This window comes from Mugil cephalus, chromosome 10, assembly GCF_022458985.1.
Source record: "Mugil cephalus isolate CIBA_MC_2020 chromosome 10, CIBA_Mcephalus_1.1, whole genome shotgun sequence".
Lineage (NCBI taxonomy): Eukaryota > Metazoa > Chordata > Actinopteri > Mugiliformes > Mugilidae > Mugil > Mugil cephalus.
In genome coordinates this window covers 16,890,012-16,904,466 of record NC_061779.1, presented here as the reverse complement: position 1 = coordinate 16,904,466, position 14,455 = coordinate 16,890,012, and the positions used below count along the sequence as shown (strand labels likewise).

Genomic DNA, 14,455 nt, shown 5'->3' with positions numbered 1-14,455 from the left:
TCAAAGGGTTTCATAAGGATCCTACTGATGAGACAAGAGGCTTCAACCAAAATCCACTTAAATCTGGAGACTTGAGTATGAAAACAACAACAGCAGAAGAAACATGAAAGGTGAGACTCCCGCTGAAGTCCCTTGTCTTCTCCTACAGGGCCAATTAGGCTAATGAGAGGACGGCGAAGGAATATGATCAACCGAAGAAATAATAAGCTGCACGTGATCAGCATCTGACCCCTGCTGAGGTTACAGCAACGCTCTGACTTCACTCGACTGAGTGTTGGTGAGAGTTGTGCTTGCAGATATTTGAATGAACATTAAACGATGACACGGGGACACTTAAGTAGAGTCAATTCAACTTGTAGGTGATTTTACAAGCTCTTATATTCAGGCTTAGCGGGTGTTTATAAATCTCCTTTCGTCGTCATAATCTAACTCCATCTACAGTGTGACCCTCGGAGATTTTTGGCATTAGAGTTTTGTCCTCGCTTCAGTCACAGAAACGGTTTAGGTTTAAAGAGGTGGTGATAATAGTTAAGCCTCTCACACACTGGAGCCAAGCCAGTGCGATCCACGGCCCGCGATACATTCTGAATTTGTGTAAGACCCTATCAGAGTGCCATTGAGCCTATTGACTCCTAATTAGCCATCTTTGCTTTCAAACACGGTGGTAATCCAGCTGTAATTAGGGATACTATGTCACACACGTTGCAGCCCCGGCAGCAATCTGCTTACGGCGAGGAAAAGGAATGAGATTGCCTTGAAGTAAACAAATGAACAAGGCCGCAGGAAAAGAAAGAAAAGAGGGTGAGAGGTGGTCACTGCAACATACCGTAGCGTACAGGCACACAGAGTAATGAGGACACTGGATAGGTGGACAGACAGGACACAAACACATGCTGAGAGCAGAGTATGGGTGTAAAATGTTTAATGAGAGGTGTTCGGAGGCCTGGCCGCAGCACGGGAAATAAAAACAGGAGAGGACCACGTTTCATGCTTAACATTTTATTCATTAGTTACAGCACAGCAAGTGGGGACAAGAGTGGGGTTAAGGAGGGAGGGTGATGGTTTTACCACATGGTTGATGGGTTCCAGTGACAGCAGCAGTGCAGTGGAGGCCACACGGTACATTGAAGCACATGAAGTTGGAGGCAAAGAAAACCGTGATGAGGCTATGACATCATCCTACGCATTCAACTTTAAGAAACTAATGGAGAAGAAGGACATGACAGTCTTCCACGCGTGCCCGCGCACATGCACGCACGCACACAAACTCCCAGCATGCGGAGTAGTTGCTTTAACATACTGGGTATCGACCACGGTGGGCTTGTGATGATTGCAACACGGTGCAGACCGGCTGCGGTGGCTGACAGGGATATTATGTCATTTCGGAGAATGAGCTGGGTGCAATTTATTTATTTATTTATTCATTTTGGCTCCCTGACCCGCTCGTCGAGATGTGGTAGGAGACGGCTCGGCTCATCGCAGCACCCCCCATTCCCCCCCAACCCCCCCTCTTTTCTTCCCAACCTGCATCACATCACCACCACCACCACCACCATCATCCGCACCAAGACTGATACTCACCACATACGCTTCCTGGGTGGAAGACAATGTTCTTTGTTGGAGGCGGTCACCCCCAGAGCCAGCTGCATAACAGTAATGTATTTCTGGTAATTCACCATGGTACTGTCCACCGCTACTAAAAATCCAACCCAAAGAAAAGCACAGGTGATCATATATTTCTTTATTCCCTGGCATCCGCCTCCGCTGCGTCTTCCATGCTCAGCATCACAACGCCATTTCCAGCGCTGAAGGACTGACAGTGAAAACACTCCCCAAGGAGCTGAGCGAAAGGTGCCGTACCGCTGCGACCCATGTCTGCAATGACACTCTGACCGTGTTTTAGCGCTCGCAAACAGATCGCCGATCCATCCGAGGTGTAAATTTGTCAGTGTCTTTTCTTTTTTCTTTTTTTTTTTTTTTTTTTGTTGTTGCCTCTAGATGAACGCGGTCAGGATTTGGACATTATCTCCTTCCTCCTGCCTCCTCCTCCCTCCTATCCAGGGTTGGGAACACTCTCTTAAAAACGCTGCAGCGTCCAGGCGTCCGTATGTGTGAGGTAGGAGAGAGTGTGTGTACAGTGTAGTCAGAGGGGAGCGACTGGGAGGGAGGGGAGGAGGGAGCGGAGAGAGGCAGAGGGAGAAGGAAAGGGAGGGGGTGCGGGGAGGTCAAGTGACCGATTCGTTTCGGAGATGCTCGGCTGTCTCATCTGGTCGGGAAGTTTAAAGTTCGCGTTTGATTGCCTGGCAGAGGTCGCTTCGTAAGAAAGTCGAGGAGCTTTCGAGTTGCCCAATACTTCCGGGAAGCGGCGGTGACTTACAGGGGCGGAACGAGAAATTCGGAGTCCCCAGCCCCCCTCCCAGTCCCATCCCACCCCCATCCTAAATTGATAAATTTCATTTAACTGCTTCAGTCTCGAAGTCTGCGTTATACACGTGACTTACAAACTATGAAAACATCCTATTGTGTCAATAGTAAATGCCACTCCTGGTCCTCACGCACCAATAGCATTATCCAGTGGGGCTCCGTGTTTTTTACCTAAGGGCACTGCGACATGTAGAGTTACAAACCCCCCAGTTACTGGACGCCCTGCTTTGCTTTCCAAAGTTTGGTTGACTAAAACAAAACGTATCACCTGATTCTGTTACACATTTTTTAGCCAGCTTCTTTTTTGTCTTACTATATATTGGGGCCTTTTTTTGGACAGTTGACCACATTTATATCAAATAATGTTATATAGAAACATTCGCGACAAGTCAAATTTGACCCGAAGGGCAACACGCATGTTAAACTCCAAAAAACATTTGTGCTTGTGGGGCGGTGTGTTGGCAACTTTTAAATCATCTCAGTCTCTCTGTGTACTTAATCTGTGTGAGCAATAACATGTTGGGGATTAAGATAAAAAAATGTGAATGAAAGTGTAGTCCTAGTCCAGACGCTGAGGGGCAGGGACGGGGGAAGACCTTTCAGACTAATCTTTCCTTGCTCTTTCCTCGACTCGAATGTTTCAGGTCACATGTTGAGCGCTTCATCGATTTGAGCGAGTAATTTTGAGTGTGTATTTTCTTTTTGTCAATGTGACATTTCCAGTGCCAATAAGGAACCTGTGCGTAACGACCCTGTCAAACCTAGGACAATGTTTATGAAGAGTTGAAATACCACTAACTTTTGAGATTTTTATGGGTAGAGATAAATATTATGAAGTTATGAAGTCGATTTACCCTAGTTACTATAAGTGTAACAGATTATGTCATACTAAGGAAGAGTATTTGTGCCCCCCATGAGGAAAAAATGAGAGGAATTACATTTTTTTTTCATCACAAGAAATACAAACCCAGCAAAACAATCTGACCAACAATATGGCCATTTATGAGCACACACAAAGTAGAGACTGACACAAACCTATGTGATGCTGCACAGACAGACAGTCATTCTCACTGAGAATCACACATGACGTGAGCTCTGAGTCTCTGATTCATATCTCATATCTCAGTCTTTGGCCTTCTACACGGAAATCTGACATAATGTATGCGCTGTGCACAATGTGAACACACAAAAAAAGTTCTGTTACGGGAAACGATGCTGATTCTCAGCTGCCCGTCAAGCAGCACACAGTGAGATGAAAACGATACCAGTTTCTCCAATCAATATGAACTAACAGACTATTAGTTTAGCTCTTAAATGGGATGTTTCACTGGCGATACCTCACATATTTATACCTTTACTTATTCTACTGTCTTTTCCTCACTTGTACGTGTCCACAGTTGACGTGTTACGTCCTGCTGTTGATTGTAAGGTGGCTTGGAGAGTTGAATTCATGGAGGAGTGGTACAGAGCACCTCTCACTCAGTGAACTGTGCCCACACCACCTGTCATTAGCAGCAAACAGAGGCTGGCGTGGGTTGTTTTTCAGTCAATAGACTGACACTCTGGTGCCGTTCTAAGCTTCAGAGTAAGTCGATTAGTCTAGACTTTGAAGTCTTAGGGCAGGGAGCCTCTTTCTCACCTGAGTTTGAGACGTGTGCTTCTCACTCTAACTGTGTGAAAGGCCAGATGAATGGGAGGTGAGGGCTTTAGAGTCATCTCCTGTGAGCCATAGAGTTCTACTGAGGATATAGGCGACGGAAGCGCTACGTGATGAAAGGCGTTATCTTGTTTGCTAATAAGGAAAACTCTGAATGAAGCTCTTGCAGAAAATGTACTCAGCTGCGTCCTCCAAAAAGATTTCCACCACGCAGACAATCAGACAGAAAAACGACACTGATACTGGCAGCGTCGGGGGAGCGAATCCCTCTGTGGCTGACACTGCTAAAAATGTATGCACCCATGATGCTGTGATGCTTTATGCATGAAAGTATCCTATAATATACAGCGGTGACATTGAGAAACTACCCCGCGCCACCTCTCAGGGTACGTATACGTGGAACTGCATGACAGGACATATGATGTGTGGCTTTGTGAAACGAAGTTTAATTACGCTGGAAGAGTTATTTTATTATTTTGGAAACCGCAGCATTTACAGTGGAGCTGATACAATGCACTGAAAATGAACATCAGTCTTATTCTGAATTTTTAACAAAAGCCCTTTTTGTGTTTGCCAGCTCGTTCCTTCTGGTTGACTGGAAGTAGAAAAGCCTTCAGGGCATTTCGGGAACCTAAATTCATGCAGCGCGCAAATGTATAAAAATTCATACATGCAATACCCGCCGGGGAGACAGCTTCTAGTGTTGAGTGCAGAAATTCAAAAATCATTCACTTTTAATGTATTTATAAAACATTTTTATATAATGCAATCCGCTGCGGTTAAAAGAAGCTGACGTAAGGAATAAGGGCAATTCAAATCCTCGCTGATATTATGTAAATAATGGTAAACTTAGATTCACCTTCTGCAGTTAAATGTGTTTTAGGCTTCTGTCTCCTCTGGTATACTTCACATGTGCCAGTGAAATGTATAAAGAATTCGCTTTATTTGCTTTAAAAGCAGATCCTTTCTGATGAATAACCTAGAAAACACAAACTTAATTTGAAACCACGCTGTGATTGGATTAAATGAGCTTGTGGTGTCGTGGAACTAAGAGAGAGTATGTAGGTGGAATAAATCAAGTAATAAGTACTGAGAGTAATTCAGTTTTACCCCATAAAGAAAATAAATTCACTGGGTCCTGGCTGCCTGCTGCCAGTAATGTCACTACTTCCTGTTGGTGCCATCTCGAACCCTGTCAACAGTTACCTAATACACCGTTAATAGAATCATCTGAGCGAAGCTGCACTACCACAAACTGACCAGCAAAGCTCCACGTCACCTCCCATTGAGCAGCACGCCATTCAGAAAACACTCCTGATTACTCAGACACTACACATCATCATTATCAGGCATGTAAGACACAGCAGCCATTAGTGGATGAGGAAACTACCAAGGACACACACGCGCACACACACACACACACACACACACACACACACACACACACACACACACCGACGCTTCCCTCTCCCTTTCCCTCTGTGTGTCTCCTGCTTTCGTGTGCACACACACACATTATGGGAAGCGTGTATGGAAACCAGTGGTAGTGTGTCAGTGGGGAAGCACTGACACAGCAGTGGGTCAGTGGCTGTGCTGCAGTCAGAAGCCCACTGCATATCCATGCACACTCCACTGCAGCACTTTGATTTCACATTGGCATCCCCCTACTGCATCTCCACAGTAATGGCTCAGAGCAGCCTGCCCCATCATTACCCTTCTCACATGAGAACCCACTGCTGACATCTTTTTGCCGCACGCTCACACACTCCAGCACCGGCTATTCGAAAAACACGGGCGCGCACACACAAGCGCACGTGAGCGCTAATAACACACTAGAGCATCTTTTTTTTTTTTTTTTTGTCTTTTCTTTTTCGCAAGTAAATAGGACAGACGGGGCTGCCCTTCTTTCTCGTGTCCTTAGACTTGCTTGTTCACTTCCTACTGTACAGCAAAATCAAAGCTGGTTTGTAGGACTCGGAAGCTGCTCCCAGAGGAGACAAACCTGGACGAAAGCCCCAAGAACCACTACCGCTGTAACACCGTGATTTATTACTTTTGCACCAAACAAAGAGGAGTTCACAGAGAAAGTCCTCTTCACATGAATGCACTGCACCAAGAAGACCAAGAGTAATGAAACACGCGCACACACACACACACACACACACAGTCACACCTCAGTGCTGTCGCAGTGCTTTCTCTCCATGTGCTGTGAGGTGAGTCATCAGCACAGAGAAGCATAACCTCGCAGCTCCAGCTAATCTCTCCTCTCCTCTCCTCCTCCTCCTCCACCTCCTCTTCACGCTGCCAGCATCTCATTTTCTCCACTTATGGACGGAGGCACTGTGACTTACATCATCGCTGCAGCCTCACATATACATATAAGGCCTCGGATCCAAACACAAGGCCAAGACATCCCGGGGAGCAGCGTGCACGTCTCCTGCCGGGGGATATCTATGCATTTGTTGCACCTACGTTTGCACTTTAAAAAATCCTTTTTACAGACTGAGATAAGGCGAGTTTCAGAAGTTCCGCGCAGGGAATCTGAGAAGCAGTCGGCCTTGAACTGACTCAGTGGGCTTCACATCAGTCCCTGCCACTGCCTTCACAGTGATGCATGGGTTCTTTGTGCCCTTTAAGACAAGCCCAGAGATGTGATTAAATGCTGCATGTTCACTCTAAGTCAGCAGGATACTGACCAGAGGCGGACACGAAAAGCCAAACTAATAAACACGCTGCCTCTTTTGAACGCACGCAGCTGACAATCAATCCGCTCTTCCGCTGTGGACCGGGGGGAAAGTGTGCGGACGGGGGCACAACACACTATTCCGTGCGAGATAGGACTTAGCTCAGACAACACAAAAGGCGCTGCCAGGTTGTCTCCGTGTCTGCAACGAGCGCGGAGGCAGACAAGCTTCACTCTGTCACACACGGACACATGCTGGCACACGGCGTTGGGAGCCAAACCTCGGTTACTCGAGGCGGTCTCTGTCCTACTTCTCCTGAGAGTGAATAAACAAAAGATTACGCCGTTTTTCTTTTTTTTTTTTCACATGCAGTTATTGTTCCCAACACTTGACTTTTCCACTGTGTTTGAATCCCGACGTGTATTAACAGGCACGAGCAGGATATCAGTGATAGATTTTAAAACACATTCACTCTAAAAAATAAAAAAAAACATGCAGACGCACATGTGAGACGCTAGTGTCTAAGTGGTGTCACGCACAGCTGGAGTCTTTGCTGTGCACATAAATAAACTCTAAAACCAAAAATTTTAAGAGCACTTACGTCGTCTTGTTAGCGTACTGCATCTCCTGTGGAGGCTCTGTGACCATTCTGACTGTGCTGTGGCGCTATGCTGTGTTGTGTCTGTTGGTTTGTTTCTGTCAGCCTGTCTCGTGTGTGTATGTGTGTGTCAGTGCCCGGGGCCAGACCACTGGGATGTGGGATGGCTGTCTCCACGCTGACTTAGCTGTCATATATTAAAAAAAGGCCTCCTTAACGGTCTGGGGAGCATATCAACATGTCTGTCCCGTCACTTGAGGCATCACATCCAAGAAACCCCCCCATCCTCCAACCTCCTAAACACACACACACACACACATATACAGTACATACACATAATCAAGTGTTCCCTGCCCCGCCCCCATCCTGTCACTCTGTTAGTTGGGCCAAGGGTACTCTCCAGAGGTCCACACGCACGCAAAAAAAAAAAAAAAACACGCCATCGCTCAGCCGTGACGCATTTGGGAGGCCCCGACGCTCAGCGGCAGCCTCGCACAACTCTGCATCGGCGTACCACTGTCTTACACGTGAAAAGATTTGCTCAGCAGATGTCATTTTTGTAACTCCTTTTTTTTCCCAGCGATATAATTTATACTACGTTCAGCAGTATTTTCAGTGCCTCACCGCAAAGATTATTATATCCCTCAATTGGTGCGCTGACATATTACAATGTAAGCCGAGAGCACTAAATCTACCATAAATCTGCCAGAGGTGCTCAGCTGAGTCGAGATCTGGTTGCTGGGAATACCGTGGCATATAACCCACTTCATTTTTGTACCATTCACCGACACCCCGATGCCTCATACGGAGGCATCTGCATCTGTTAAGTTCCTCCACACTCCCTTTAATGTGTCATCTGTCCGCACATTTTTGAATATAGCGTAATTTAATTAACCAGGTTTGGAAAACGGAAGTGTAGACGTAGACGATTGAGCAACCCAACTTACACAATGTATATTTTGCCTGCTAGTATCTTGGCCAGCCTAAGAAGATTAACATTGAAGATTGCCCTTTTTGTTCACATGTCCTTTCGAGGCTCATACATAACATGTATTCTTAAAAGCTGATGTTGTGCTCTCACATAAGTTCAGAGGGATACAAAGTGTCTCACCTGGTGTCGAACACAGGGTCTGTGTACGTGGGAGGGGAGCACAGAGGTTGCTCTCCCGGACTGTTGGGCGGCGCAGCGGGGCCCCCTTTCCTGACCCGTCCTGGGGCACCATCTGTTGGAACAGATTAATATTTTATCCGCTCCTAACGGCCCTTTTTAATTCACAGGTCTTTCCTCCCCGTTTCTAGGTGAGTAAGCAGGAACGCTCACCAGTTCCTAATTGTCTGATATCGGGGCGCAGATAAAGAGGACACTCAGCTGTAAATGCAAGTCATTTTCCCAGAGCGAACTCGGGTTTTATGTTAATGCAAAGTAAAGCGTATTGATCTGGAATAGTGCAGCGCAGACAAGGCCCCTGCAAACTGCAGCCACGTTCAGGCCATATGTTGTCAGAGGCTAGTTAGGAGCGGCGGCTCTGTAATCCCCTCAGCCGCCCAGATTTAAGAAGCTATTTTTGCTGGCTCTTAGTCTGCGGCGCTGGCTTACTGCAGCACAGCGTCCCCTCCGTTTATATTGTTTTAGCTTTCAATTTCTCAAAGAAAATTAAACCCAACGCCGTGTAAGAGAAAATATCGAACATATAAGTGGGAAACCGCCACGGCTCAATGAGCTGTGACTTTCATTTGTTCTTTGAAATGTATGCTGAAATGTTTTTTTGTTTTTTTTCCCAGAGAGCAGGAACACACAGCTCTCCATGACCTTTAGCATTTGTGCAAGTCACTGATGTAATTAGAGAGTTATTAATGGGTGTACCTTCTCCGTCCAACAGAAAGCAGGTTAACAGGTGGGGACAGACTTCCTCCAAAACAGAGCAGAATGAGCAGAATGCAGCAGGCCCCTTCGAGGACAGCTGGTCCAGGAATATCTCCGTCCGCTTCTTGCTGGACTCTTGTCCCAGTATTTCCTTGTACTCCCCCAGTGAGAAAACCCTGTCGTACACCAGGTAGGGAAGCACAGTGTTGACATCCAGGTCACTGAGGATCTTTTGCCTGTGCTGCTTGAGGATCTTGGCCGCCCATCTCTTCTTCTTCCTGACGCATGGCCGCCTGCCAGATCTCGACTGGTGCCTCTTCTGCCTCCTCACGAACCACTTCTTGGAGCCGCTGCCAAACATCTTCAGGTTGAGGAAACCCACCAAAACTTCTTCTGCAGCCCTGTCAGCACAGTTCCCTAAAGAGGGGAGGTGCATATTTCATGCGGGCGAGGGGACCATGCCACATTTCTCTTCGAGCCTCTCTTTGTTGTTGTCTGAGTAGTCGCTTATCTGGGGCAGGATGAGACAATCTGGACAGTGGCTGATTTCTAGCAGGGTACTTACCGACGCTAAGAAGATTAACGGGCGCTTAAGTACACCAGTGCACACTGCTCACCACTGCTCAGACATCCTCGACATATTTTGCATAAATGCCCCTGTCTTGTTGGAGGATCAAACATTTAGTAAAATCTGATTTAAAATACTGACTTAATCTCCACATCAGCCCATTTATTTGTGCCCGCGTAGCCTCTCCTTTCAGTTTCTCCCTTGAACGATAATTAAGAACAACCATGTAAATGTCTCCAGTTATTTTTGGGTAATGCTGACTGGCCTAAAAATCATCAGGGAGCATCAGGGAGACTTGTGAGATTCAAATGCTCCCCATTTGTTTGTGCAAAGTGAACACTTTGCACAAACAAATGGAACTTTTTTTTTCCCCCGCCGGCCCCTGAAGGAGACGCTCTTGTCACTCATCAGTCCAACAACTCACCTTCCTGCTTATTGCTGTGAATGTGAAACCTGATTAAGACTAGATTAACACATTTCGTCATGGCCGCTGACCCGTTGCGTTCAGATGACAGGCCTGCGCCGAGGAGAACCATTAACATATAATAGAACAGGACAAGGACATCTAAAGGGGAGAGTAATGCGTTGTACTGAAAATCCATACAAAAGAGTAATGCAGCACCAACCAATATGACCTTGAGCCACATTTTATCCAGCTGCTGTGGGAAAGAATCGAGGACAGGCCGCTCTTTGCCAGAAGAGGGTGCCATTTGATCATTGAGTTTCAGATTATGCGGTAAATTACAAATATAGCAGGAGCACAAACTCTAACCACCGGTTCTGTGTGTGATATATGAAAATCTGTGAGACTCAATGCATATCTTTAGACCATAACACTTTATGTGAACTTTACGTTCACTATTAACTTTCTCTGTGTGCGTCACTATTCTCGTTTTCTCTAGACTAAAATTGTGATTTGTCAGTTTTATAAATGCACAGCATGGCTAAGTTGACCTCGGGTTTTGTCTAAAAGTTCAATAAACTCAAGCAGAAACGTTTCCAGATGATGAGCAGAAATATTAAGAGTAATAATAAGAATAATAAATGGTATACTGTCATATTTTAGTCACATGGCATTAATCCTAACGAATTCTGTTAATTAAGTCATATTAACAGACAGCATTTCTTAGCTACAGTGGGGAGAGTAACACGGAAATAAAAGATGAGAAATTTCTCTGACTGAGCAGCCATTCACCTTCAGAAGGACTATGTCTGGACTCCGTCTGTTAAAGAGTTCTTTACAAAGAGATGCCTTCAGGGACAGTGTGATCTGAAGGACAGATTTCTTTCTTATTCTTAGAACCTATTACTTAGCCTTTACTTTCTGTTTGAATAAGATGTGTATTATAACCGTCGAGCAAAATTACTCAAAGTAAAAATGAATATGAGCGAACGACTCCAGCAGTAATTATCCACATCGCGTTGTCAGGTGCGCGTCTGAATCACGCGTGTTGATCTTGGCTCGTGAGCACTTTTCCCTGCGGTTGTCTGCAGAGCATTTATCTCACGGTTGCGGTCCCGCTCTTTTCTATCAGCGTGCAACAAACACTTTTAACAAAGCTTCTTATCTCATTGGTTAACCCCTGTTTAATATTGCGAAGAACGTTCTCGGGGTGTGAATGCTCTGTTCGTCTGAGCCACGACGAAACATTTTGAGGCGCCTGTTGCAGGACTTGAAAGCTGTCACACACACGTCACACACGTTGGTCAGTTGTTGCTTGAATTAACAAACCGTTGCACTTGTTGCTGTTACATCAAAATGCAGTGATCAGTACAATTAAGCCTCTTATGTTATGTTTATGCAAAAAGGGGCCTTTTATCCCTGCATCACTATTTCTACGTGATGTTTTCTCTCCCTCTGAAGAGGCGAGTTGTTGTAGATTTATCAATTATTAAATTCTTGCCTCTAGCCTGAAAGTACAGCCCTTTAAAAGAAATAAATAAATTAACTGCAGGTCTGTGATGGGACATGATGGACCTGTCCACCACCCCAGCCTCCACTGCCTGAATGTAGTGGCTATTTAAGAGGAACTCCTCCCTGGATCACATGAGAGGACAGGCTGGGTGGTCGGCCCTCTCCCTTCCCCACGATCTCAGCAGACATTTTTGTAGTGAAAGACATTTAAAGTCATCAGACATAATAACTTTTCTAACAGCTTGCGTCTGACATCTACAATGAGCCCATAAACTGCGCCGCGCTCGCTCAAGAAACCTTGCTGTGAAATTAAAGATTTACAAGGAGCAGCCTGAACTCATGAAAATGGGAATAATAATTTGCCGTCTCTCTATTGATTGCGGAACGAACTTGTTTGGGGGGATGCTAGGCGTGAGCGTTTTGCTTTCAGCGGTCTGCTTTTCGGCCCAGAGGAATTTTGTCGACAGCGTTTCTTTGTGTTGGGGAGTGCAGCAGCCTGATTAATATCATGTTTTTACCAATACACATCAGTTGCCTGGATTGTTTCAACCCATTATGACCAAATTATGCTTGTTTTCAGTGCTTGTGTTCTATAAAATAATATTTCATTTAATTGCGTTATCATATAAGATGCAAATGTTCTGGTGTCTCCTATCTACTTCCTTCTAGACGGTTACTTCCTTCTAGATGAAGTAATAGTTAATCTTTCTTTAATGTGAAAGGAGCAGCGAAGACAAAGCACATTTTCTTTGCTGTCTTGGTAATCAGATATTATCTACCCTTTTTGTTGTCTTAAGGTTTAAAATTACGTGATTAAATATTTCCCGAAGTGATAAAAAAAATAAAAGTCTTATCACTTCCCAGTAACATGGTCTGTCCTCACAATCGCGATTAGGCCGCATTGTTTGCTCCTGACAATTCTTGATCAGTTTCTGCCCGGAGGAATGTTCTTATCAGTTTTCTCTGAGCTGGCACATTGACATTATTCTGTGGTCCGGTCACAGTCTGGTTTTAATTCTCTGGAGGAACGCTCACCCCGCAACTTTACTTCTATTTGACTTGTCATAATCTCTTCGTCAGAACATATGCATATCAGCTGCACAGATCCTGGCACGCAAGCTAATAAAAAAGAAGAAGAAAAAAAAAACTCAGAGGAGTTCAGCGCTAGTGAAGCCAAAATCAAAAGTTGAAAGAATTAATGTTATTTCTTCTTTTTATAAATTTTTAATAATCCTTTACAGGCAGTGGATGTGTTTATTTCTCCCCATTTTAAATGGCCAAAATAAAAAGATGCTTAGCTTGTAAACCTTACATAAAACTGCACAAACCTGTCTCAGACTGGAAAGTGAGCATTTCTTAAAGATATGCATGAGTTTATGCTTAATATTTATTAGAAAGAGGAGACATGCACATTTTCTCAGCAGTAATGATTTCTAAGGCAGGGGTCTTTTCAGGCCAAAAGCACCGAACTGATGGAGAGATTAAGAAGGGACCCCTTCTTAATCTCTTAATTAAACTTGGTCTAGTGCTATTAATAAATATATTATCCTTATCTCTATTTGCATTTCAAATTAAGCTATTCAAATAATACAGGTTCAAATATTCATTTTCTTATTTGTTATGTTCAACAGGATGGGTATGCAACTGCTGTAAAAATAATAAATACAAAATATACATAATATATTATGCCTTATTAAAATAAGTTGTACTCATGTTAATGTGTATTTAAAAAAAATCAAATTGTGGGTGAAAATATATATATATATATATATATATATATATATGTCTAATCAACCAAAGATTTTATGACCCCGCCCCCTCCTGCACTACCTCTGTGGACCCCCTAGGGGTCCCGGCCCCCCGTTGAAGACCTATCCTCTAAGGAAGCCAGGAATTAACAATCACAAGAAACCCAAACCAGTCTGTCAGTGTGAACTCTCGGGTGCTAAATATGAGGCGTCTGCTGATGAACTCCTACTGAATGACAGTCACTGGTTGACCTGGTGACAGGATCACCAGTTCAATCAGTTAAACATCAAACTGGGACTGGGAAATTGGAATAACACGACTTGCCCCTCTCCCATTAGGCTACTCAGCCTCGATGGAAGTCCCTAACCAGCTGCTCCAGTGGAGCCGGTCAGTGGTCAACAGACCAGACTGGTTCAACTGGACAACTGCCAGGTGTGTGAAAGAGCAGGGCGTTCCTTACAAATAGATCATTATTCTTGGGAAAACAGACGGATAGATAATTAAAGGTTAAAAAAAAGAAAAGAAACAGCACTATTTACACAAGCTTGCTTACTGTAAGTCCCATTTGTGTAACAATGACTGCTGTCAAATGCGCTCACGTTTTTTTATTGCCCCTGGAGCCGCCAGTCTTCAAAAATACCTCAGCATCATAACTCAAAGAGGTTTACCTTGATAACACACGTCGGCTGCTTAAATCTGTGCCTGCAGGTACGGCCTTGCACTCTGAAATTAAACAAATACAAGAAGTACTTCTGTATTGTTCATGTTGCTTTTATGTTGCTCATGAAGTTTGAGTTAGAAAGTTAAAACATCACGGACAGAGCTTAGAGCTGACTTAGTTCATGTGCTCCGTGCATCCACCCATTACTTTTTAATCTATGTGTATTTGATAAGCAGACTAATGTTTGCAGGCTGCTCTTTGTGGGCACTGAGGTAACACTCTCTGTAATACAAATATGAAACACACAAAAAAACAAAGCGACTTGAGCTCGTTGC

At 44.5% G+C, this 14,455-nt stretch overlaps 1 protein-coding gene across 13 annotated transcripts in view; it reads right to left on the bottom strand.

The window, feature by feature from the left end:
- Positions 1–9,693, bottom strand: part of tjp1b (tight junction protein 1b) — a 59,573-nt gene extending 49,880 nt beyond the window's left edge. For 4 of the 13 annotated variants that reach the window (XM_047597149.1, XM_047597153.1, XM_047597154.1 and 1 more), the window contains exons 1-2: positions 9,228–9,693; positions 8,475–8,586 (exon numbers count right to left, since the gene is read on the bottom strand). In XM_047597149.1, the coding sequence (XP_047453105.1) occupies positions 8,475–8,586; positions 9,228–9,663 (548 nt within the window). In that variant the 5' untranslated portion in view covers positions 9,664–9,693. Of the gene's footprint in view, positions 1–1,581; positions 2,330–8,474; positions 8,587–9,227 lie in introns of those variants that run through there. The other 9 variants (XM_047597155.1, XM_047597151.1, XM_047597152.1 and 6 more) reach the window with 4 other exon arrangements.
- Positions 9,694–14,455: the final 4,762 nt, after the last annotated feature.